Source organism: Saccopteryx bilineata, chromosome 5, assembly GCF_036850765.1.
Source record: "Saccopteryx bilineata isolate mSacBil1 chromosome 5, mSacBil1_pri_phased_curated, whole genome shotgun sequence".
NCBI classification, from domain to species: Eukaryota; Metazoa; Chordata; class Mammalia; order Chiroptera; family Emballonuridae; genus Saccopteryx; species Saccopteryx bilineata.
The window spans coordinates 261,641,963-261,668,251 of record NC_089494.1 but is presented as its reverse complement, the minus strand read 5'-3'; the positions used below and the strand labels follow the sequence as shown (position 1 = coordinate 261,668,251).

The following is a 26,289-nucleotide window of genomic DNA, read 5'->3' as shown; positions in this document are numbered from 1 at the left end:
GGATCATTTCCTGGAGGTGAAAGGCTGAGTATTACAACTTCAGAGAGGAAGCAAAGTGGGAATTTGATTTGAGGGTGAAAATCTTGCAGTATTTTTTTTCCTGCATCCAGAATGAACTCTTCACATATTTCTTTATTTTTGCCAATGTGGTGGCAGCCACTGAGACCGTGCTATATGTAAGACAGAAGAGACTATGGGGTTGGATTGGCTTGGGATCAAATGCCCACCTGCCCCTTCATGATCTGTGTGAATGTTGATAACGTTGTGTCTCTGAGCTGCAGTTGCCTTTTATGTAAAGTGGGGGTAAGAGCATTTATTTTGCTGTGACAATTTCATGATAAACACATACAAGGCGTGGGCCCAGGAATTGCTAAATGTTAACGATAGTTATTGCCCGTTTCTGCAGAATCAATATTGGAGACATCATGGACATAGCATCTGTCCAATCAGAGGGTTGGCTCACTCATTTCTGATGTCACTTCTATCTCATATTCGTGTGTTCTGACTAGAAACCAGCCAGATTGGTGATATTGATGTCTATCTGCCAAGTGGAATTTTTCTTTATATGATGGTGATAGTGATGGTTATCATGACGATAAAGATGATGGTGATGATGGTGGTGGTAATGGTGATGGTGGTGGTGGTGATAGTGATGATGATGATGGTAGTGATGGTGATGGTGGTGGTGGTGATGGTGGTGCTGGTGGTGGTGATCGTGGTGATGGTGATGGTGATGGTCATGATGGTGGTGATAGTGGTGATGGTGGTGATGGTGATGGTCATGATGGTGGTGATAGTGGTGATGGTGGTGATGGTGATGACGGTGGTGACAGTGGTGATGGTGGTGGTGGTGATGGTGATGGTGGTGGTGATGATGGTGATGGTGGTGGTGATGATGGTGATGATGGTGGTGATGGTGGTAGTGGTGGTGATAGTGATGATGGTGGTGATGGTGGTGATGGTGGTATGGTGATGATGATAGTGGTGATGGTGGTGATGATGGTGGTGATGGTGGTAGTGGTGGTGATGTTGGTGATAATGGTGGTGGTGACGGTGAAATATTTTTATAGGTCTTTACAGGTCGTAGTGTTCTATCTATTTATTGCTTTGTTTTATACACATTGCTTTGTGCAGGGTTACTGGAACTATAGTCCCATTTCTTTGATGAGAAAATTAGAGACTCAGGGAGTGCAATGTCTTGCCTCAGTTTACCCTGCTAACAAAGTCAGCCTGGTTCTCTGACTGTAGATCTCCACCTTCCCTCCTGACTTTCCCAGCACGTGACAGTCACGAGACGGTCTCCTCAATTGTTTCTGAAACTTTCCCTAAGGTTCAGTGTCATGAGAGCAAGCTGGAACACTCCCAGTTCACGTCAGCTGACGGTGTGAATGAAGATCTCGCCCTGAATGACCAGATGATAGACATCCTGTCCTCAGAGGATGCCGGGAGCATGCTGCAAGCCTTGGAAGAGTAAGAATTCGAATTCACACTCTGCTTTCCTGGGTGGGATGCATGTTTTAACTACCATGGCGTGAGGGCGAACACTGAATGAGGTACTTCATCCATTCACAAATTCATCCCTTCAGTCATTCCTCGCTTGGTCATCATCAGATACCTGCTCTGTGCTTGGTGTTTGGGGAAAGAGGCGAGTGAGACGTAGTGTTGCTAGGAGACAGCCTGAGCTGGTGACCGAAGGAGTTTGATGAGCACCACGCTGCAGGGAAGGTCGGGGCTAGCTGAGCCCAGAGGAGGACTAGCCTCAGAGGGTCATGGAAATGCTTCCCTGGGAGGTGATACTTTTAACTAATTCTTTTTTTAAAATTAGTTTTATTTATTTATTCATTTTAGAGAAGAGAGAGAGAGAGAGAAGGGGTGGGGGGAGCAGGAAGGATCAACTCCCATATGTACCTTGACTGGGCAAGCCCAGGGCTCCGAACCGGCGACCTCAGCATTCCGGGTCAATGCTTGATCCACTGCGCCACCACAGGTCAGGCTTAACTAATTCTTAAAGCAGGGGTCGGGAACCTTTTTGGCTGAGAGAGCCATGAACGCCACATTTTAAAATGTAATTCCATGAGAGCCATACAACGGCCCGTGTACGTTATGCATTATCCAATAAAAATTTGGTGTTGTCCCGGAGGACAGCTGTGATTGGCTCCAGCCACCCTCAACAATGAACATGAGTGATAGGAAATGAATGGATTGTACAATACATGAAAATGTTTTATATTTTTAACATTATTTTTTTTATTAAAGATTTGTCTGCGAGCCAGATGTAGCCATCAAAAGAGCCACATCTGGCTCTCGAGCCATAGGTTCCCGATCCCTGTCTTAAAGCACGGGTAGAAGCCTTGCCGGTGGGTTAAAGGAGAAAAACCTTCTCAGGCAAAGGAAGGGAAGGACAGACAAACGTCAGGATAGGAAGTGGGCAGGCTACGTTGGGTGACGTGTCCGCAGCTCCGCGCGATGGCTGTGCGGATTGGGGTACTGGGTGCAGCAGAGGAAGACGCAGCCGGAAAGCGAGGCCAGACCAGGCAAGGGAGGATGGGGGGGTCAGTTACTGACAGGTTTGTAAATGTCTCTGGTAAGTGGTATGAGCAGGGAGGTGATTATCAAAGTGTTCCCGGCTAAAAATCAGTTTTCCTCCAAACCATGGCAATGCAAAGCGGTTAGTGAAATGATGTGGCCGCCGGTGGATGGAGCCTCTATACCTCGTGTTCAGTGGGTAGCACCCTCTCACCTCTGATGGGGTAATTAGCGCTTTTAAATAGGGAACTACTTGAGAATTACTCCTTCTCTGTGGTGGGTTCTCCAGAGGCGGGGGAGTGTCCGAAACCCCATCCTTCCTCCCTGCCACATAGGAAATGTTAACCACCCCTGCCGTCTGCTGGTCCCGAGGCTCAAGGGCAACAGGGCTGTTGAGTTTCACCAGGATTGTATTCCTGTAAGTCACTCAGCAGCTCTGGAATGTTGTGTTTCTCCCCCCCCCCCCCCGGGAGCCGCTCCTCTTTTGCCCGAAGTGTGTTTCTCATTGACCGCCCAGCCTGACCTGAGCGCCCGGCTGGAGAGCTCATGTCCCTGTCCCTGTCCCCTCCCCTGCCCCCAGCTTCCACCCTTCTGCGTGGCTCTGCTTCGGACACCGGGGCTGGCTGGGCGCTCCTGTTAGGGACCCGGTGGGTTTTTAACCCTAACCTCATGTAGTACTTTTCATCTTTCGGTCCTGACTTACAAGTAAGTCAGTCTCAGGAGCTCCCGGAGGAAAAAATGTCACTCGGAATGTCAGGGGCTTCACGTGCATGGAAATCTGTGATCGTCTCCACGCTTAAAATAGCTTTTTCTTTTTCTTTTATTCCCCCCCCCCAGCATGTCATTCATCCCATTTGTCATTCTTACCTGAGACTTAGCTGGGGTTCTGAATCTGCCACCAGGTGACTCGAGTGCCACCTCCTTTCTGAGACTTGTCGCAGCCGTTGCTGTGCTCGGTCTCGCTGGTTTATTTTTGACACGGGGGGAGCGTTTCCCTGGTTCGCGGGGTGGTTTCTCCCTTCTGCTGTCCACGCGGAGGCTGCCCATGGTGGAGAGGACGTGCGGGAGGGCGATGGATCCTTTGATGACCGTCACGCTCCTTGACTGCTGTCCTCATGGAGATGTCTGAGGTGCAGGCGGGCCGGGACAGGAGGAAGGGGGAACTGGCTGCCACTGGCTGGTCCCGGGAACTTCCAGAGGCAGGGAGTGGCCGCAGTGCTGGCTGGAGCTCTGGCCTCGCGCCGGCCCTGACCACGGCTGAGCCCCTCTTGCCCGTGACCTTATTTCATTCTCACCACAACTCTTGCAAGGAAGCTGATGTTCAGAAAGGTTGACTGGTGCTGTCCGAGGTCACACGAGGGGTAAGGGATTTGGGCCCTGGTCCACCGTCCAGGACATAGCAGTTCTATTTTTATTTTTATAGATTGAGCTTAAGATATTTCCCAGAGAGACAAAGAGAAATAAGAGAAGAAAGAAATCCCGGGCCTGTGTGTGTTTCCCCTGTAATTAGAGGAAGCTCATCACCGCCTTGTGATGTCGGCCGTATTGCCGTCTAACGGCCCCCAAATCGTGTTTCGCGCAAAGCAGGGCTTGCGGGGGCACATGTGGAACGGAGCCAGCCTGTCGAGAGTGAGTGCTGAGCAGGGTTCTTTCCTCGGGCCGACCGGTGGTGCTTTCTTACAGCTGTCCCCTCCTGTCTCGGAAACACGCCGGACACGTGGCTTTGTTCCTCCCTCAGACCCTGAAGCCACCCACCCCAAGTCTCTCTTGTTCACGCCTGCTTTGATCGGGTTCTTTGTTCGCGGGCGCGGTGATTTCCAGAAGTTAATTAGTGGATTGGCTCATGCCAGCCGGCCCCCGCCGAGGGCCCCTGCCGCACCGGGCAGCGTGCCGACACTGCTGGTGCAGCTCCGAGGACGGCATGCGTGGCCATGGTCGGGGCCGTGCAGGTGCAGCTCCGAGGACGGCATGCGTGGCCGGGGCCGGGGCCGTGCGGGTGCAGCTCCGAGGACGGCATGCGTGGCCATGGCCGGGGCCGTGCGGGTGCAGCTCCGAGGACGGCATGCGTGGCCGTGGCCGGGGCCAGGCAGGTGCAGCTCCGAGGACGGCATGCGTGGCCATGGCCGGGGCCGTGCAGGTGCAGCTCCGAGGACGGCATGCGTGGCCGGGGCCGGGGCCGTGCAGGTGCAGCTCCGAGGACGGCATGCGTGGCCGTGGCCATGGCCGGGCAGGTGCAGCTCCGAGGACGGCATGCGTGGCCGGGGCCGGGGCCGTGCAGGTGCAGCTCCGAGGACGGCATGCGTGGCCGTGGCCGTGCAGGTGCAGCTCCGAGGACGGCATGTGTGGCCGTGGCCGGGGCCGTGCAGGTGCAGCTCCGAGGACGGCATGCGTGGCCATGGCCGGGCAGGTGCAGCTCCGAGGACGGCATGCGTGGCCGTGGCCGGGGCCGTGCAGGTGCAGCTCCGAGGACGGCATGTGTGGCCATGGCCAGGCAGGTGCAGCTCCGAGGACGGCATGCGTGGCCATGGCCGGGCAGGTGCAGCTCCGAGGACGGCATGCGTGGCCGTGGCCGGGGCCGTGCAGGTGCAGCTCCGAGGACGGCATGCGTGGCCATGGCCGGGCAGGTGCAGCTCCGAGGACGGCATGCGTGGCCGTGGCCGGGGCCGTGCAGGTGCAGCTCTGAGGACGGCATGCGTGGCCATGATCGGGGCCGGGCAGGTGCAGCTCCGAGGACGGCATGCGTGGCCGTGGCCGTGCGGGTGCAGCTCCGAGGACGGCATGCGTGGCCATGGTCGGGGCCGTGCAGGTGCAGCTCCGAGGACGGCATGCGTGGCCGTGGTCAGGGCCGTGCAGGTGCAGCTCCGAGGACGGCATGCGTGGCCGTGGCCGTGCGGGTACAGCTCCGAGGACGGCATGCGTGGCCATGGTCGGGGCCGGGCAGGTGCAGCTCCGAGGACGGCATGCGTGGCCGGGGCCGGGGCCGTGCAGGTGCAGCTCCGAGGACGGCATGCGTGGCCGTGGCCGTGCAGGTGCAGCTCCGAGGACGGCATGCGTGGCCGTGGCCGGGGCCGTGCAGGTGCAGCTCCGAGGATGGCATGTGTGGCCATGGCCGGGCAGGTGCAGCTCCGAGGACGGCATGCGTGGCCATGGCCGGGGCCGTGCAGGTGCAGCTCCGAGGACGGCATGCGTGGCCGTGGCCGTGCAGGTGCAGCTCCGAGGACGGCATGCGTGGCCGTGGCCGGGGCCGTGCAGGTGCAGCTCCGAGGACGGCATGTGTGGCCATGGCCGGGCAGGTGCAGCTCCGAGGACGGCATGCGTGGCCATGGCCGGGCAGGTGCAGCTCCGAGGACGGCATGCGTGGCCGTGGCCGGGGCCGTGCAGGTGCAGCTCCGAGGACGGCATGCGTGGCCATGGCCGGGCAGGTGCAGCTCCGAGGACGGCATGCGTGGCCGTGGCCGGGGCCGTGCAGGTGCAGCTCTGAGGACGGCATGCGTGGCCATGATCGGGGCCGGGCAGGTGCAGCTCCGAGGACGGCATGCGTGGCCGTGGCCGTGCGGGTGCAGCTCCGAGGACGGCATGCGTGGCCATGATCGGGGCCGTGCAGGTGCAGCTCCGAGGACGGCATGCGTGGCCGTGGTCGGGGCCGTGCAGGTGCAGCTCCGAGGACGGCATGCGTGGCCGTGGCCGTGCGGGTACAGCTCCGAGGACGGCATGCGTGGCCGTGGTCGGGGCCGGGCAGGTGCAGCTCCGAGGACGGCATGCGTGGCCGTGGTCGGGGCCGTGCAAGTGCAGCTCCGAGGACGGCATGCGTGGCCGGGGCTGGGGCCGGGGCCGGGGCGGTGCAGGGACAGGAATGGCGGGGCGTCTGCCCTGGGCTGGGGGCTCCGGGAGGCCCTTCTAAGGGAGGATCAGTCAGGAGGAGAGCTGAGTGAGGAGCACTGTGTGTGTGTGTTCGGGGCAGCGTTTAAGGATCAGACAGAGGAGGGGGCCGGGGCGGCAGAAGCCTGGGGAGGCGGCCGAAGGGGTGTGGGAGCTCGTGCGAGGCATCGCCTGGAGCAGCCCCGCCTCCGGGCTTTCTCCGGGGACTCCTGCTCTCTTCACTTGGCACAGGGCTGTTGGGATTCACCCGGTTAGCTGTATTTTTTTTGTTGTTCTGTCATTGTAATCTGGCTTCCCCATCATCCAGGCAGTAAGTTCACGGGGGAAGGGATCTGCTGTCTCATTCGCCAATTCATCCCCAGTGCCTGAGACGGTGCCTGACACACAGCAGGTGCTTGTGGGGTTGGAGCCAGGCCACAGTGATAGGCTTGACGGACAGTCACCAGCAGATCAAATCAGAGGCTCTCCGGTGACCTGGAGAGCGACGATGATGAGAAGCTGCCACGTCCATCCCTCAAACCAGAAGACAACGCAGCAGGTTCCCACGTGTAATGATGCCGTGAGGATTGCCCAGAGCTCCCCCGAGGATGTCGGGCTATGTCTGGGACACCCTTGCAGAGGGACACTCAGCCGGGAGCCAGAGCTGTCTTTGCCATCTGTGCAGAGCCACGGGCTGCTCACCCACCCCTCACTCGGAGCGGAGTGAAGGCCAGTCTCCCAGGAGGACCCCCCCAGGATGTAGGTCTGTCTGATGTCCATCCTGCGGGCTCCTCTGTTGTGGAATCGGGGAATGGACGAGGGACAGTCAGCAGGACCCACCGATGGATTGGGAGTCGGGTTTGAGAGCCATCCAGGATGACGCCAAAGTGTCACGCTGAGCAACTGGCTGAACGGGGTGCTGCTTCCTAAGAGGGGTCGCTTTTGGGCTTGGTGACTCAACGATGCTTCGGAGAGACCAGGATGGAGAGGCCAGTGGGCAGTCCCGTGTCGGTCTGGCCTCGGAACGTTCAGGGCTGGCGGTGGGAAGTGCAGTTGGGGACCGAGGGAGGGTCCTAGGGAGGGCGGGCAGGGAGGCAAGGGGGCCAGGGCAAGGTCCTGAGGAATTCCAGCAGTGAGAAGTCAGAGAAACCCAGGAGAATCAGGAAGCCAGGAAGGAGAAAGGGGCCCGAGAAGGAGGGGTGACCAGCCGCGTCTGATACCGCCTCCAGTTCATCCAGGTGAGGCGTGTCTTGACTCTCAGGACGGGAGGTCACGGATGACCGGAGCAGTGTGGGGGAGAAGCAGGGGCCGAGAGCCAGATGGCAGCGCGTGGGCGGCTGTTTCAAGGTGCCTGGCTGAGCAGGGAGCAGGGAAGTGGAGCGGCGTCACCACCCTGCAGATGACACGTGTCTGGGTGGTTCCTAGATTTCTGGGAGGATCACTGTCAGCCTTCACCTTGAGCACCAATGGCTACCACAGGCATCCTGGCCACCAGCAGCCAGCGAGGCGGGAGCAGCCCCGTCCTCACACCGGTGCCTTGCTGCTGGCTGTCCTGCCAGGTGGTGGTCCCCGCCAAGGCCTTACACACCAGAGAGGGGATTTTATGGGGGATGTGACAGGGACTACTACAGAACAGAGCAGCTGGCATGCCTCTGGTTTCCATGGCAACCCTCGACATCATCCTCCCTGTGCAGTGAAGGTTTCTTGGAGGAGTCCTGTGTCCAACAAACACCTTTTTTTTCCCTCAGTGAGTGTTTGCTGAGCTCCCGCTGAGTGCCTGGCGCTGTGCTGGGTGCTGGGGCGGAAGCCGGGAGAAGCGAGGGCCCCCGGGGTACCCAGAAGCGAGGGCCCCCGAAGTACCCAGAAGCGAGGGCCCCCAGGACTCCCAGAAGCGAGGGCCCCCGGGATACTCAGAAGCGAGGGCCCCCGGGGTACCCAGAAGCAAGGGCCCCCGGGGTACCCAGAAGCGAGGGCCCCCAGGGTACCCAGAAGCGAGGGCCCCCAGGGTACCCAGAAGCGAGGGCCCCCAGGATACTCAGAAGCGAGGACCCCCAGGACGCCCAGTGTCTGCCCGCGAGGAGGAGCAGCTCACACGCTCACACGGACAAGGCAGGGCAGGGCGACAGCGCAGCTGGGATCATGGAATGGCACCCCCCCCCCCACGCACCGCTGCTGTGGGTTGGTTTACACACGGCCCACTTAGCCTCTGCAGGGCAGGATGGATGCTCCGTCTGAGTTAGCACCTCCCCTTCCCACAGCACCCCTTTCTAGGCCATGCGATTCATCCAGCCTCCTAGGGGTTTCTTTGAAATAAAAGGAATCCCCTCAACTGTTGGGAGTGTCTGTGGGGGGCCGTCAATAAAGAGCTCTTCCTGTCCCGCAACCTTGAGTTCCGAGCCAGCTGGGAAATAAGGCATGTAATGTATCACCATGTTCTCCAACCTGACCAGAAAGACACATGGCCCAGTGCTTTCTAACTTAAAGAAGCCAGGTGGGAGGAGAGGCTTTATCTGCAGGCAGGAGCTGCCCACAGGGAACACAGCATGTCCCAGGGAGGAGGAACAAACTCTGTGGCCAGCGGCTGCTTATGCTGAGTCCAGCCCAGCCCCCGTGGGTCCTCTCCCAGAGCCAGGAGGAGGGAGGCAGCACATGGTCCACCCAGCTCTGCCCACTTAGATCGGGGACTCGGCCTGACAGTGCTCTGGGGGCCTCTGGCAGAGGTTCCAGGTGCGGTCAGTGCGGGAAGCTGCCCCGGACACCCGTGGCTTAGGCACCGGCGCAAACTTCTTCGGGGAACTTCTGGGTCATCAGGTGAGCCCAGGTGACCGGCGTTGGCGTGGGTGGGCAGCTGCGGACGGTGGGATGGAGAGGGAGGCCGGCCAGGCTGGGAGGCCGGGCTGCTCGGTGTGGGTTTCGGGCTTCGGTTTGGACGGCGGTCTGTCGGCTCTGAGAAGGCGAGCGCCCCCTCCTGCTTCGGTGTCAGCGCGACCCTACGCTCTCTTCTGTGGGCGCTCGTCAGCGGGCGTCGTGAAGCTCACCCACGGATTTGGTTCAGACTTCTTCACTTCCCCGGAAACCTTGGTTGGCTCTGTTGCTTTTGTGGCTTTGGTCCATTTTTTCACAAACACAGGAAACTTTCCAAGACGTTCAGTGGACGCTCATGCACACGGCTGTCTTTGGGGGACATACTGGTCGCTGCGGTCTGAGTGATAGGGGATGCACATGGATATCTTTGGGGGACACACCTTCCTCGTCGCTGTGGTCTGAGTGAGAGGGGATGCACACGGATGTCTTTGGGGGACAAACCTTCCTCGTCGCTGCGGTCTGAGTGAGAGGGGATATCAGCCTGAGAGCCCTGAACTCTAGCAGGTGTATTGCCACCGAGGGTGCTGGTGGTGGTCAGCGTGCACCTCAGAAGACCAGCGCCAGGTCCATCCCTTGTCTGCCAGTGTTCCCTGAGCATTGTCTCACTGTGGACGCAGAGATGGGTGTGGACTGTCCCTCGCCCTCCAGGAACTCACTGCTCATGGAGAAGACAGACTCATAGACAGTCCCGGCGAGGTGCAGTGGGGTGTGAGCAGCAGGGGACAGAGTGCTGCATGGGGGAGGCGGCCCCCAGTTCTGCCTAAGGAGACCAGGAGGCGTCACCGGGAAGGCGTGGGCTCAGGCCGAGCAAGGAGCCAGGGGAAGATGGAGAAAGTCGGGCTCTCCGGTGGACGAGGCTCAGGGGACCTAGACGTGCAGCTCCATCCATCCCAGTCGTCCAGTGAGCACCTCCTCCTGCCAGGCACTCTAGGGGCTGGTATAGAGCAGGGGCCCGAACAGTCTCCATGCTCACAGCTGTCCGTGGTTTGGAGGACAGAAAATAAAGATGAAATGTAGGGAGGTGGCAGGTCAATGGAGATCAACCATGTGGGGGATGGGTGCACTGTGTTAAGAAGGGACATTGGGAACCTCCTTCTTGACAGGGTGGCTTTGGAGGGGGAGGTGCCAGAGGGAACCGTGAGGATGGTGTCCCCTTCTCCCTGGGGAAAGGATGAGCAGGTGGGTAGAGTCCTGATGCCACCAAGGGTCTTCGAGGTCCTCTGGTCTAAGTCCTAAGTTCTTAGCCAGAGCAGAAATGTCCTCTCTGGCATGCCGATAAACGGCCAGCCATTTCTACTTGAGTATCTTATTGATCATGAGGGAGTACTGTCCTTGAAGGCTGCTGATACAGGGTGAAATGTGTACCCCCCAAAATGATATGTTGAAATTCTAACCAGTAGTTGTGACCTTACTTGGAAATAGCATCTTGGAAGAAGTAATCAAGCCAAGATGAGGTTATTGGGGGGGTGGGGGCGGACTTCATCCAAGGTGACCGGTGACCTTATATGAAGAGGGACATTTGAACACAGGCACACCGGGAGAACACCTCATGCAGACGGAGGCAGGGGCTGGAGTGATGCCTCTACAAGCTAAGGTTTGCCGGTGACACCAGAGGCTGGGAGAGCAGCTGGGAATGGGCTCTCCTTCAGAACCTCAGAAGGAACCAACCCTACAGACACCTGGAGTTTGGACTCCTGGCCTCCAGAACTGGGACGCAATCCATGTCTGCTGACTTGAGCCCCCCAGTTTGGGATGCTTTGTTACAGCAGCCCCAGGAAACGGAGACAGTTGTCCGTCAGGGGTGGGCAGCTCGTGGTCCTCGAACGGCCCTCCTGATGTTTAACCAGACGTCCCCGTCACTGGTTCCCGGTGAGCAAGGACAGCAGACAGCGGGTGGGCTGTGGTGTCGTCCCGACAGGCCCTCCTCTCCTCTCCTCCCCAGCTCTCTCGCCCCTTTCTGTCCTATTGCCACCACCCGCCTCCCAGCCACCTGGCCGACTGCACTAACCTCATGTCCACCACGACCCTCCGTCCATTCTCCACACACCGGCTGGAGGGGACACTCTTTTCGGTGACCGTGTCTGGGGCACTTGTGGGAAGCCCTGTGCCGGCTCCCTGGTGTTCTTGGTAAAACGTGAATCCCCACAGCGGCCTGCGCACAGCGGCCTGCACCGGTCATCTGCCCAAAGCCATGTGGCCTGGATCGGAGATAGCTCGTGTGCACGTGATCACAGTTGGCACCGATCTGTAAGGTACTGGTCATGAAGAAGACTGGAATCGGGGACAGTGGGGGAAACTAGGGAGGTGGCTTTCAGCTAACTACGAAGAAGCCCTTTCTCCCCGTCTGAGGCCCCTGGTCATGGCGGAGGCCTGCCTGGAGAGGCAGTGAGCTCCCTGTCACCGGGGGCGTGGAAAGCGCAGAGGCTGGCAGACGTTCTGGCAGGAAAGAGGTTGAGGAAATTTGAGCATTGGTTGGAAAGGTGCCTAAGCTGACGTCAAGGATTACAGTCTGTCTTTGCAAATAAAAGTTTCAAGTGTTCTCTATTTATCTATCTATATCTCACCTGTCCACTTACCTATTCATTTATCCTTTTATTTATCCATCCATCTCACTTACCCACCCATCCACTCATAGATCCTTCCACCCACCTACCACCCATTCATCCACCCATCTGCTCATGAATCTTTCCATCTAACCACCCATCCCCATCCACTCATCCATCCATTTAACACCCATCCATCCATCTACTCATGCCTTCTTCCATTCACCTACCTACCTATTTATCCATCCATTTACCTACCCATCCATTTACTCATTTGTCCATCCATCCATCCATCCATCCATCCATCCTTCCATTCACCTACCTTTCCACCCATTCATCTGTCTACCTGTTTTTATGTCTCCTTCACATCCTCTTTCCTTTGCCCTAAAGAATGTTGTCTAGGAAGTCTACAACAGACGTAACAACAACGTGAAATAACAGTTCCCCGCCTCCGTTTGGTGCCAGGCACTGGCCGAGGGTTTTGTGCATGTTGGTGCGAGCCAGTAGGACAAAGGGTAGAACAGAGACTCTGAAGCCACACGCCATGGCTTCACATCCCAGCTCTGCCCCTCACTGGCCATACTGCTTTGAACAAAAAAAATGTTAAGTTTTTTTGTGCCTCAATTTCTTTACCTGTAAAGGTAGGGTTAACACCCGCCTGATAAGAGTGTGGTGAGGATTCAATGGCTTCATCTTCATGAAGCTGTGAGAACCACGCCTGTCCACAGAGGCACAGGCATTCATCCGCTCAGTGACCTGCAGTTGACGTGGGTGATAATGTCCTCACTAACCAGTTGGAGAACCGGGGTCAGAGGCTGCAGATAACTCACCGCCGTGGGCCAGTTCTGAAGGGCTGAAGCTGATATGGGGAACTTGGTGGGTGTCACTCCAAGCTCACTGTGCTTTCGGACATAACGAGACAAACCCTCCCCACCTCCTGGGAGAAGGTCGGAAGGGAGTTGGGAAGGACGTTCACGGAGGATTTGGAGCGGGAGAGGGACTCTCACTTGCCTTTCTGTCTGTTCCAGCGCTGACCGTCCTGTCGGGGCGCTGGCCAGGTGGGCGGGGAGCAGGCGGTGACATGGGAGGCCCAGGACATCCTCTGTATCAGAAGTCACTTCAGGGACTAGCTCAAGGCCTGGATGGGCCGATCTGACTTCTGAACAAAGATAAATTTTTTAATTTTTATCCAAGTGAGAGGAAGGAAGATTAGAGAGACAGACTCCCACATGCACCCCGACCGGGATCCACCTGGAAACCCCCATCTGGCACCAATGCTTTGCCCATCTAGGGCTATGCTTATAAGTGAGCTATTTTTAGTGCCTGAGGTAGAGGTTCCATGGAGCCATCTTCAGCGCCTGGGGCCAAGGTACTGGAACCAATCAAGCCATGGCTGTGGGAGGGGGAGAGAGAGAGAGAGAAAAGGGAGGGAGGTGGAAGGGTGGAGAAACAGATGGTCACTTCTCTTGGGTGCCATGACTGAGAATCAAACCTGGGACTTCCATATACCGGGCTGACGCTCTACCACTGAGCCCACTGGCCAGGGCCTGAACAAAGATCTTTAAGAGGAAAATATGCAAGAGGAAGGATGCAGACTGCTCAGCCTGTATCTTACAGTCCATTTGAGTTTCTTCCAAAACTAAAAGCCACGAGTTTGTCACCATTTTTATTGATGCTCTGCTCATACACAGTAACTATTTCACTGATTTAACCTCCCATTACAGTGGGACTGTGAAAATTCTCAGGAGGTAGTTTTCTCCCTTAAGTTTCCACAGTCCAGCCCCGCAACCTGACAGGAGAGAAATACGGTTTATGGCCCGCACCTGGGCCCTCGCTGCAGTACTCTCTCCAGGGAGATGGCTCCGGGCGGGGGGGGGGGGGATCTCACTCTCACGGCTGCTGAACTGCGTTTGTGGGTCTGTTGTGCTTCCACCAGCTGACGTACAGGCACTGGGTGTGTGTTGTAAAAAAACAGCCACACCATTTCATTTTCCTTCCAAATTAACTATCCTTCCCTGTGACAAACGCGTCCTCGTTCACAGTCAGGAGAGCGTTGACCGCCCTGTGTGTCCAACCCTACGAACATGCTCTTCAGTCAATGGGCAGCCACGAACATGCTCTTGTGTAAGGTAATCACGCATGAATGAGTGAGTGAGTGAGTAGTGGATGGGGTGCTCAGGCTGGGTGTGTGGGGGTGCTCAGGCTGGGTGTGTGAGTTTCCCATCCAGCTGGGGCGTGTTACCACAGCTGGACGGCTTAACACAACCCAGCGGCATCCTTACAGTTCTGGAGGTCGGGTCCATCCCACTCGGAAAAAGCCGATGTCCGCATGGGGGAGAGTCCCCCTCCAGCCTTTTCCCGCCTCTTGTCCACAACCTTGGGCTCCTGGCTCTGCCTCCATCTTCGCAGCTGAAGACCCCATCACTCCGGACTCTGCTTCCTACATCGCATCTCCCTGATCCCCACTCCTCTTCCTCCCTCCTCCACTTGTGAAGACCCTTGTCTCAATCTCTCTGTCATCAGGTCCACTGACACTGGCAGCCTTAATTCCGTGGTGTCGCCTTATTTCCCCGTGGCCATGTAACCTAACAGTGTCACGGGTTCTGGGGAATAGGACGTGGACATCTTTGAGGGCCATTGTGCCGCCTACCGCCAAAAGCATTTTGTGAACTGAGTTCGTCCGACTCAGCAGAGAAGTACAGTCATGCCTCGGTTTTCGGTTTTCGTTGATTTTTTTTCCACAAAAAAATTGTCTTGGATTTCGTCGGCGTGCCCAGGTGACCTCGCTGCTAATTTTGTGAAAACAAAGGGTGACTCACGCGTTCTGCTCAGTGAGGCGTTTCTCGTTGTGTGAGCATCACCCTGTGCGTCTAGCCAAACAATTTCTTTGCTCTCCAGTGTTCTTGTGCTTTTTCATTGATTGCGAGTGCTAATACTACAACTACATGTAAGTGATTACCGCAGACAGTAATTGGATTTACATTGATTTGTATGGAAATAATTGCCTCGGTTTCCTTCGGTTTGGATTTCACCAATTGCTTTCGGACGGATCATCGATGAAAACCGAGGCATCTCTGTAGTTTCTCCCGAGCCCGCAGAGCGTGGTTTGCATTGCCGGGTGTTTAACCAGCACGCTCTGCCCCCGGCGTCCCCGGTGCCCCTTCCTCCCTCTGTAACCCGGGAAACACTCTGCGCACACACGTGAACGGTCAGTGCCTGTTGAGCAGATGAAAGGGTAAAATGAGCGAGCTGTCATATAAACTAGATGAATTGGGTTGTGTCTGAAGGGCGTGATCTGGTTTGGTCTAAGATGGTCAAATTTGAGCATCAAGAGGAACAAGGCTGTGGTTGACTGAAACCCACCAAATAATGTAAAAATCTGCAGCCTCACAGTGAGAGGAGGCAGGAAGTCGCCTCGGTTCAGCTAAACATTTGGACTCACAAGACTCCCGTAGGCCACGTTTGACCCCATCTACACAAAGGCTGGAGAGTGGGGACATTGCTCGCCGTGAGAACAGGGGTTAGGCATTCTTTGTGGGTGTCCTTGCCACAGGTCACTCTGCAACCTACACAGCAGCCCGGGAGGTGTTTTCTCACCAGATGACAAGGCTCGGATGCAGGGAGCTGCCATCTTGGCTCCGTCCTTCACCTCCGCTCCCAGGTGCTCATGTCTTTTGTAATAACTCACAGGCATAGAGAGCTTCCAGGGTCCCCACAACAGACACGCCCAGTTTCAAGAGTCACCGCACTCAGGGAAGTTGTAAGTGTGGCATCCCTGTGAAGTCTTTGTGGCTCACGACAGGTCCTCCCATCCAGATGTAAGGTATCAACCAGGCGTCATTGTACTGTAAACCATGTGACGCAGGTCACATATTTGACTTACTTGTCCCCTGGTGAAGATCCCAGGTAAGAGTGAGCCACCGCTCAGGTCCTCGGGGAGTTGAGAAGTTGTATTAACTTTTTGCCCTCATACGAAAACAAAACAAGCAAATAAATTAACAGGCCCAAGCTCATTGGTCCCCTGGAGGTTGCTATGACATCCACGTTTTGATTAGCAAAAAAATCAAACATCTCTACCATTTCCCGGCTTTGTGTAAGTTTAACTCAAGTGTTGAGGAAAGTTATTTATGTTTTAAAATTTTTTTTTAAAGAACTCTGGCTTTAAAAACGAAGGCGCGATAGAATTAGGAAGCGTGCCTTTTTTTTCAACTCCCAATAAAGTCATGGATCTGGTAACAGTTACAAACGGGTGCTGACACCATTTGGTGAAAAATTGATAGGAAACTTTATAACACGGGGAGCTCTTGACACACTTGAGCCTGTGTATCCGGATATCTTAGCACCTGCCCACGGTGTGACCCTGTAGGAAGCACATGGTGCCCCTTATGGGTATTTCGGAAAACAAGTCTGACTCGAATCAAGACCTAAGGTCTAACTAGTAGTTTACGGAAGACGCAGGGGATAGAGAGGCAGTGACACCCCTCGGAAGCCATCAGCCAAATCCTGGCTGGGGGAATTCTGCAGCATGAATGACCTACCTGGTTTTCCCCCAACAAATTGATGGCAAGAGGGAAAATGGGAGGGCACAGCGCTACGGAAGGAACCAGACTGCACCAGCATTGTGGGATTTGTTGGCTCCTTGAATTAAACTTCTGACTGTAAAAGTCATTTTGGGACATTTGAGGTAGTTTGAAGAATGACTAATTATTGGAATTATTGTTCGTATTTTAAATAGGATACTACGACACATGAATGATACCAAGGTCAGGTAAAAATATATAAACCTGTGTACCTTGATAGGTGTACCTATGTACGTGTATATATCCTTGACATCTATATGAAACTTCTTGACAGTTAGAGACACACACCGAGGAATTCACAGGCAAAATGAAGGCTCTGGGATTTGCTTCAGAGGGCTCAGGCAAACACTGAAGGGTTAGCTAGAACAAGCCTGGTAAATATTGACAGTTTTTGAGGTTGTGTGATGATGACTTTGGGAGTCAGGCTATTCTGTCTGCTTCTCCCGGCTTGCAAATGTCTATCAGCAAGTTTTCTTAAGACCTTTCTACCTTCAGAATCAAACACCGTTTTCTCCTGTCAGATTCTCACAGGTTGTTAAATGTGGTAGAAGGAAGGGTAGGATAAAGGTCCGACTGAGGGATGGGGGACTTCCCTGGGAAGCCATTTGGCAGGGGGTTCTAAGAAGGCCTCCAAATGTTGCTGACATTTGACCCCGCGGGCCCCACTGTGGGAATCGTTCACAGGACACCACTGTGACTGTCAGACAGCCTTAGCAAAAGATGTTGCATCAGGGTTACTTTAGGGTTTGCCTTTTGCAAGCACCCCACGTGTGCAGCACTAGAGAAGTAATTAACTGAATCATGGTGCATCCCCTGCGGAAGTACTTTGCAACCCTTATAAAGGAAACTTGCCCCTGTGTAAATAGTGTACATCTATGGGGAGAATGTGCACAGAGAAAAAAACCTGGAAGCCAACACAACAACATGCTTGCTTTCACTGATTCTGGTCGAGAGGCGGAGCTCCAGCCAATGAAGTCTTTTTCCTGTTTGTTCTCATTTTCCAGATTTTCTATCAGGAATGTAAATATTTTCCTATGCATCTTTTTGTAGCTTTATAGAGCCATCATTAATGCACCCACAGAAAGTGTGTTACTGCACGTATAACAGTCCGGCAACCACCATCGAGATCCGGTTTTAGAACCTGGGACCGTGTGAGGATCTCATAAACAGTTCTCCAGTAGACTCTATATTTAGAGCAGTTTCAGTCTTACAGAGGAATTGAGAAGATAGTACAGAGTCCCCACATCCCCTGTACTCAGATTCCCGTTATTAATATCCTATGTCACTGCGGTGCGTGCGTTACAATTAATGAACCAGTATTTATTCATTATTAACTAAAGTCCATACTTTATTCAGATTTCCTTAGATTTTTAGCTCATGTCCTTTTTCTGTCCCAAGATCCCATCCAGGATAGCACATTACATTAAAAAAAAAAATTTTTTTTAAATTTCAGTGTGAAGAGGGGAGATACAGAGACCAACTCCCGCATGCGCCCTGCCTGGGATCCACTCGTCGACTCCCATCTGGGGCTGATGCTCTGCCCATCTGGGGCCATGCTCACAACTGAGCTATTTTTAGTGCCTGAGGCAGGAGGCTCCACACAGCCATCTTCAGTGCCTGGGCTGATATATTTGAATCCACTGAGTCATGGCTGCAGGAGGGAAAGAGAGAGAGAGAGAAAGAGAAGGGGGAAAGGAGGGAAAAGCAGATGGGTGCTTCCACATGCCAGGTCAACACTCTACCACTGAGCCAACTGGCCAGGGCCATAAGTTAATTTTTAATTAGAAAAAAAATTAAAATAACTATTTAAAAATCCTCCTAATATATTAACCGTCTGTTTTCCTGTTGGTCTGCTGTTGAGGGGGACTCTGTCTGAGGTTAGTTATGTTCCTTGCTGCTCCTGGGATAGCATCCTGTACCTACTGCGGCTCTGTCACTGGCTCTCAGTAACTGGATGGAGCAGAGGCGAGGGAGGGAGGGAGGAGAAGGAGGGAGAGGGGGGAGACCGGCCTGACCTACAAATAATTTGAAACCTCAGAGCTTTGACAGGCTTTTGGTTCTGTCGTGACGGTATGTAATGGAATTCTCTCGACCTTTGTGTCTCCCAGGCTGGAGATTGCGACCCTGAACCGGGCAGACTCCGATCTGGAGGCTTGTCGGACCCAAATCAGCAAAGACGTCATTGCCCTTCTGCTGAGAAATCTGACCAGCAGGGGCCACCTCTCCCCGCAAGTAGAGAGGAGGATGGGCACTGTTTTCAAGAAGCAGTTTCTGTTGCTGGAGAAGGAAATCCAAGAGGAGTACGATCGGAAGATGGTGGCGCTGACGGCCGAATGCGATCTTGAAACAAGGAAGAAGACAGAGAGCCAGTACCAGCGGGAGATGGCGGCCATGGAGGAGGCGGAGGAGCTGCTGAAGCGTGCTAGTGAGCGGGTAAGGCCGCCCTGGAAGGAAGGCTGTTTGTATTGCTCTCTCCTTCTTCTTGGGACTCATCACTTATCCATCCAGCCAGTTGTCTACCTACACATCCATCCTTCCACCCATCCACCCATCCACCCATCCATCCACCCACCCACCCATCCATTTACCCATCCACCCATCCATCCATCCACCCACCCATCCATCCTTCCACCCATCCACCCATCCATTCATCCACCCACCCATCCACCCATCCATCCACCCACCCATCCATCTACCCATCCACCCATCCATCCATCCACCCATCCATCCTTCCACCCATCCACCCATCCATTCACCCACCCACCCATCCACCCATCCATCCACCCATCCATCCACCCATCCACCCATCCATTCACCCACCCACCCATCCACCCATCCATCCACCCATCCACCCATCCACCCATCCATCCACCCACCCATCCATCCTTCCATCCACCCATCCATCCTTCCACCCACCCATCTACCCATCCATCCACCCATCCATCCACCCATCCACCCATCCATTCACCCACCCACCCATCCACCCATCCATCCACCCATCCACCCATCCATCCACCCACCCATCCACCCATCCATCCACCCATCCATCCACCCATCCACCCATCCATTCACCCACCCACCCATCCACCCATCCACCCATCCATCCACCCATCCACCCATCCACCCATCCATCCACCCACCCATCCATCCACCCATCCACCCATCCATTCACCCACCCATCCATCCACCCATCCACCCATCCACCCACCCATCCACCCATCCATCCACCCATCCATCCACCCATCCACCCATCCATCCACCCACCCATCCATCCACCCACCCATCCATCCTTCCATCCACCCATCCATCCACCCATCCACCCATCCATCCACCCATCCACCCTTCCATCCACCCATCCATCCACCCATCCACCCATCCATTCACCCACCCACCCATCCACCCACCCATTCACCCACCCACCCACCTGCTCACCTATCCACCCGCCCATCCATCCATCCACCTACCCACCCATCCATCCATCTACCCACCCACCCATCCACCTGCCCACCCACCCATCCACCTGCCCACCCACCCATCCATCCATCTACCCACCACCCATCCACCCGCCCACCCACCCACCCATCCATCCATCTACCCACCCACCCATCCACCTGCCCACCTATCCACCTGCCCATCCATCTACCCACCCACCCATTCACCCACCCACCCACCCGCTCACCTATCCACCCGCCCATCCATCCACCCACCCACCCACCCGCCCATCCATCCACCCACCCACCCACCCACCCATCCATCTACCCACCCACCCATCCACCTGCCCACCCACCCACCCACCCATCCATCCATCTACCCACCACCCATCCACCTGCCCACCCACCCACCCACCCATCCATCCATCTACCCACCCACCCATCCACCTGCCCACCCACCCACCCACCCACCCATCCACCCACCCACCCACCTGCTCACTTATCCACCCGCCCATCCATCCACCCACCCACCCACCCACCCATCCATCTATCCACCCACCCACCCACCCATCCACCTACCCACCCACCCGTCCATCCATCTACCCACCACCCATCCACCCGCCCACCCACCCACCCATCCATCCATCTACCCACCCACCCATCCACCTGCCCACCCATCCACCCACCCACCCACCCATCCATCCATCTACCCACCACCCATCCACCTGCCCGCTTATCCACCCGCCCGCTCATCCACCCATCCATGCACCCACCCATCCATCCATCTACCCACCACCCACCCATCCATGCACCCATTCATCGATCCTTTAACATCCCAGCCCAGATATTTTCCGAGGTGAGTAAATGCTCTCGCACTTCCTGCATGGCAGGCCTCCTTCTGAGCTCATTATATGAACCTCCTCATCAAATCTTCTCACCAACTCAGTGAGGTGGGAATTGAGAAGATCTCACTTTTACAGGTGAGGGAACCCATGTGGAGAAGGTCACCTGCCTGAGGACATATAGGCGGGGCCAGGATTTATACCCCGTGCCCAGCCACGGAGCTCACTGCCACTCTGGTGCAGTGCCACCCATGGGCCATTGTGTCCCATGCTGCCATGTGCTGTGTTAACCCTAGTGGGCTTGTACCTTTCCAGTGCTTTGCTAGCAAAAGGCTGCCTGGGGCAGTGCAGTGTTAGCTGTTTCGTTATTATTTACATCACTGTTGGGTCCTGGAGTAAGGACCACACAGCGTAGGAGGCCACCATCACACTGGATCCCTTAGGTCACCCTGTTCAGAGACATGTCCCTTCATTTGAGCCAGTTTGCTTCCAAAATTAGCATCTGAACTGCTGAAGTTAATAGAGTTATTTCCCTTCTAGTCCCTGCAAGCTGCTCCATCTTAACCAAACCAGGGACTAATTTATACTTGCCTATTCCTCTGTTACAGTTATCTTTACATATAATGCATGAAAAGATGTTGGATGTATTAGTCCACCAAGAAATAGTTTTTAAGAAGCCAAACAAGCAGTATCAGTTTCTGTGAGTAAAGTTGAGGAACTCCAATAATTAGTACAGCGAGGGAATCTGCTCACGTTTCAATGCCTCTGTCATTCCTCCTCGTTCTCAATGCATTTCCCCATTGAGAGGCAGTAGGGGACAGTAGGGACAGCTGTAGACTCTGAGGACAGATGGCTGGGGTTTAGATCCTTGCTCTGTTCTTCCAGAAGGCACATGACTCATCTCCTTGGGCCTCAGTTTCCCTGTCCTTAAAATGGGAACAACAGTGCTGCCTACCTTATAGAGCTGTTAATACTCGCAAGGGCAGTGTTGTCCCTGTGCTAATGAGCACTGTGACTCCTCATCAGTGTGATCATCAAGGCATCCCGTGACAGGGCAGTCAGAGAACGTGAACTCCTTCCGCCTGGAGATGGGGAAACCGAGGCCCAGAGGGGGGTGCCCTGCCCAACTTCCTGCCAGCAGCCACTGGAGTCCAGGCTGTGTCCTCTGTCTGGGGACTCTCTTCTTAGAGACACAGGTGCCTCCCAGGTCCTTAAAGAAGCGGTGGCAAGGAACACGGCCTGCCCTGAGCCACCTGTGGCTTCCTAGCTCCTTTGAGAGTGTCTTAAAAGATGCTGTAGGCCCTGGCCGGTTGGCTCAGTGGTAGAGCGTCGGCCTGGCGTGCAAGGGTTCCCGGGTTCGATTCCCGGCCAGGGCACACAGGAGAGGCGCCCATCTGCTTCTCCACCTCTCCCCCTCTCCTTCCTCTCTGTCTCTCTCTTCCCCTCCCGCAGTGAGGCTCCATTGGAGCAAAGATGGCCCGGGCGCTGGGGATGGCTCCTTGGCCTCTGCCCCAGGCCCTGGAGTGGCTCTGGTCGCAACAGAGCGACGCCCCGGAGGGGCAGAGCATAGCTCCCTGGTGGGCAGAGCATCGCCCCCTGGTGGGCGTGCTGGGTGGATCCCGGTCGGGCGCATGCGGGAGTCTGTCTCTCCCCGTTTCCAGCTTCGGAAAAATACAAAAAAAAAAATAAAAAAGATGCTGTAACTGGCTCTGGCCAGTTGGCTCGGTGGTAGAGCATTGGCCTGGCGTGCGGAAGTCCCAGGTTCGATTCCCGGCCAGGGCACACAGGAGAGGCGCCCATCTGCTTCTCCACCTCTCCCCCTCTCCTTCCTCTCTGTCTCTCTCTTCCCCTCCCGCAGCCGAGCAAAAGATGGCCCGGGCGCTGGGGATGGCTCCTTGGCCTCTGCCCCAGGCACTAGAGTGGCTCTGGTTGCAACAGAGCGACGCCCCGGATGGGCAGAGCATCGCCCCCTGGTGGGCGTGCCAGGTGGATCCCGGTCGGGCGCATGCGGGAGTCTGTCTGACTGCCTCCCCGTTTCCAGCTTCAGAAAAATACAAAAAATAAAATAAAATAAAATAAAAAGATGCTGTAACTGCAAGGACTCTGACATTTTAACCGTCTCCGATGGATTTCACTTTATAAAGTGTTATTGTTCTTTGCTCATCTTGCTAAATTGAGTGCAGGTCACACCTCCCTAGCATGATTTCACATTTTTGATGGCAAGAGTCAACATTGGGAACTGCAGAGGGTCCAGCACAGCCAGACAGGAAGTGCCCTCTCCTGGCCAGTGCCCTCCGCTGCCCACTCCCTCCACAGGACCAGTGTCTGTTCTGGACACTTGAAACCACAAGACAAACATGCCTCACTTCCTTGGAAAGTCTAGTCTAGTGGAAAGTTCAGTAAGGACTTGGGGATGAATGACCATCATTTTAATGTACCTTTAAAAATACACATTTTTTGTGCCAATATTTAAAATATAAAACTTCATGTAAAAATCCAGACTTCCAGCTTCTCTTACAAAATGAAAAGATATGGCTGTACTGGCTGCATACCCTGGCAGGGCCCTCTCTGCTGGGCTGAGTATAGCAGGGCCTGTAGGCAGGGCTTGGTCTCTCCACTTTGCCCCAGTCCCCACCACTCCCTAATGCCTTTCTCACCAGGCCACTTTACTCATTTCTGTATATTATGTTCCCTACTTGGCAGGCCTGAGGTGTGTGTCTTCTGCTTGGGGTTTAGTTGTCTCTTCTGTGCCACAGGAGGATGGAACTAGGATGGGGGTTGAACTATTTATGCAGGTCTCTGGACCCCCTTAGGAAGGCAGTGTATTTTGAAATTGGGTGGGTGGGTAGGGGCTCCGATCCAGACTTATTTTAACATATCATTACCTCAGGCCCTCCTCTTCTGCAGAAATACAATTCTAATAACAAGGATAGATCATTTTATATTAGGATTCAAGGGGAAGGGTTTTACATGACATCAGCACGGGGTTGGGGGAAATCTTGGTGCCTGTCTTAGAACTCTGCCCCTCCCCCACAACGAGGAAGGAATAGCACCCTCTCCTCCAGCACCAGTCCTCTGAGTGCTGGGAGCACGCATGCTCAGGGCTCAGCCGCGCATGCGCGCCTCCTTCCCTTCTCGCGCTGGACCTCATAACGTGCAGGCAGGCATCCACGTGGCCCCGTCTGCGCTCCTCTTTGCCCCCCCACCCCCACCCCTTACCCAGATGACCTGCGCAGGGCCGGATTGGTGGTACTTTTCTCTTTAAGTAAGTTGAGAATGAAAGATGGCAGCACGAGCCTGAGCGCCCGACAGCACAGTCTTTGGCGTCTCCAATTTGCAGGCTCTTTGCAAGGCGGTTTGAGGTGCATGTTTCCAGCCCTGGGAATTTTCTGCTTTGAGGCTGTTCTGGAGAACATTGGGGTCCCAGGAAGGACGGGTTGCAACAGCATTGCCCGGAGCCAAGCAGCCTCATCAGTATCAGCTTGAGAGATAGATGGTGTGTGTGTGCTTTGTGGACACGTGCATATCCCGTGTGAGTGTGCGTGCTCACGTGCTTGTGTGTTTATGCCCGTGTTTGCACGTGCACTGTGTTGTGTGTGTGAGTATGCACTGGTGTGCGTGCATGTGTGTGCACGTATCGCATGCATGGTGGTGGCTGCGTGTACACATGTGTGCTGTGCGTGCATGTGTAGGTGTGTGTGCTGGTGTGCTAGCCCATGCTGGGAAGGACCCCTGACCTAATTTAGCTTATAGCTACAGCTAAAGTAGAAAATTCTCACAAGCCTCAGCATTTAGGCTCAAATCTAATCTTGCTAGCAGAGGCAGGATGCGTTCCTGTGCGTCAGCCCTGCAGATATTGCAGGAAGGTGGTTTATTATCTGAGAACAGTGTGTGCTTGTGTGCTTTTTCAAAGGCATTGTACAAACATGCTGAAGTAACTGTAACCTTGTGGTTTTTGCCTATATATACCCCTCTCCCCCCGAGCTCATGGCTGTCCTTTGCTTCCTGGCACAGCGGACAGACTGCTGGCCAGTGAACAAAGTTTCCAAATTGCATCAATTTGGGCTCCGGTTCCGTTCAGTTGCAGTTGCACCGTAACAGTGTGCAGTTGGGTGTCGTGTGTGTGCGCCTGTCCCTGCCTGTCTGGCGGGTCAGACCCTCACACCTGCCCCCTCTCTCCGCAGGCGGCAGTGGAGTGCAGCGGCCTCCTGCGGACGCTGCACGGCCTGGAGCAGGACCACCTGAGGAGGTCCCTGGCTCTGCAGCGGGAGGAAGACTTTGCCCAGGCCCACAGGCAGCTGGCCGTTTTCCAGAGGAGCGAACTGCACAGTATCTTTTTCTCCCAGATACAAAGTGCTATTTTCAAAGGGGACCTGAAGCCAGAGGCTGCTAAACTGCTGCTGCAAGACTACTCTAAAATCCAGGTAGCGCCTCCCATCAGGCTCGCGGTGAGGGAAGACGGATCACTTCCCGGCGGTCTGGGGACTTTTCCCTCTCCCAGCGCTGAGTCCCGCTCTCCCCTCACTGCCCATGCGTGAGCCGACTCTTCCTCCTCCCCCTAGTGTCTGGGCGGGATTCCGGAAAGCAGGAGACGTGGGCACCTGAGGACAGGCTGGGAGCCAGGCTGGCCTGAACTTGAGTTCCGTCCAGATCCATCACCCCCTACCTGTGTCAGCTCAGGTGACATGCCCAACCTCCCCGAGCCTCAGTTTCCTCCTCTGTAAAGTGGGGGTGATAGAGTACCTACACTCATAGGGGAGTGACGGAGGTTTAGTGAGCTGATTCACGAAAGCCTGAGCGTGGCACAATATGTATTTAACATAAATGCAGATGCCCACAAATGTGTGTGTGTGTGTGTGTGTGTGTGTGTGTGTGTAGGGTTAATTCCTGCTGATCTAATAACACCTGTGCCATGGCCAAAGTTGTACTTGGGGGGCAGTATACTATGAAGTTAGAGACGAGGCCCTGGGTCGCCGAGTTCAAGTCCCTGCTCAGCCGTTCACCAGTTGTGCGATGGGGACTCAGTTTCCTCATCTGCAAAATGGAATACTAGTACCCTCTCCCTAGATGAAGTTAGAGCAGGTGAGAAATGCCCCGGGCCCAGCGCCAGGCCCCGGGAGGACACCCAGTGTCAGCTGGGTTATTATACGCGCCAGGCCCCGGGAAGACACCCAGTGTCAGCTCGGTTATTATACGCGCCAGGCCCCGGGAAGACACCCAGTGTCAGCTCGGTTATTATACGCGCCAGGCCCCGGGAAGACACCCAGTGTCAGCTGGGTTATTATACGCGTCAGGCCCCGAGAGGACACCCAGTGTCAGCTCGGTTATTATACGCGCCAGGCCCCGGGAGGACACCCAGTGTCAGCTCGGTTATTATACGCGCCAGGCCCCGGGAAGACACCCAGTGTCAGCTCGGTTATTATACGCGCCAGGCCCCGAGAGGACACCCAGTGTCAGCTGGGTTATTATACGCGCCAGGCCCCGGGAGGACACCCAGTGTCAGCTCGGTTATTATACGCGCCAGGCCCCGGGAGGACACCCAGTGTCAGCTCGGTTATTATACGCGCCAGGCCCCGGGAGGACACCCAGTGTCAGCTCGGTTATTATACGCGCCAGGCCCCGGGAGGACACCCAGTGTCAGCTG

General features: G+C 55.3%; 1 protein-coding gene across 3 annotated transcripts in view; it reads left to right on the top strand.

Annotated features, from left to right (window-relative positions):
- The window catches only part of EVC2 (EvC ciliary complex subunit 2), a 90,789-nt gene that overhangs the window by 24,652 nt on the left and 39,848 nt on the right, over positions 1 to 26,289 (top strand). For 2 of the 3 annotated variants that reach the window (XM_066280776.1, XM_066280777.1), the window contains exons 7-9: positions 1,331 to 1,470; positions 18,481 to 18,805; positions 24,830 to 25,069. In XM_066280776.1, coding sequence (XP_066136873.1) covers positions 1,331 to 1,470; positions 18,481 to 18,805; positions 24,830 to 25,069 — 705 coding nt within the window. The remainder of the gene's footprint in view (positions 1 to 1,330; positions 1,471 to 18,480; positions 18,806 to 24,829; positions 25,070 to 26,289) is intronic. The other variant, XM_066280779.1, reaches the window with a different exon arrangement.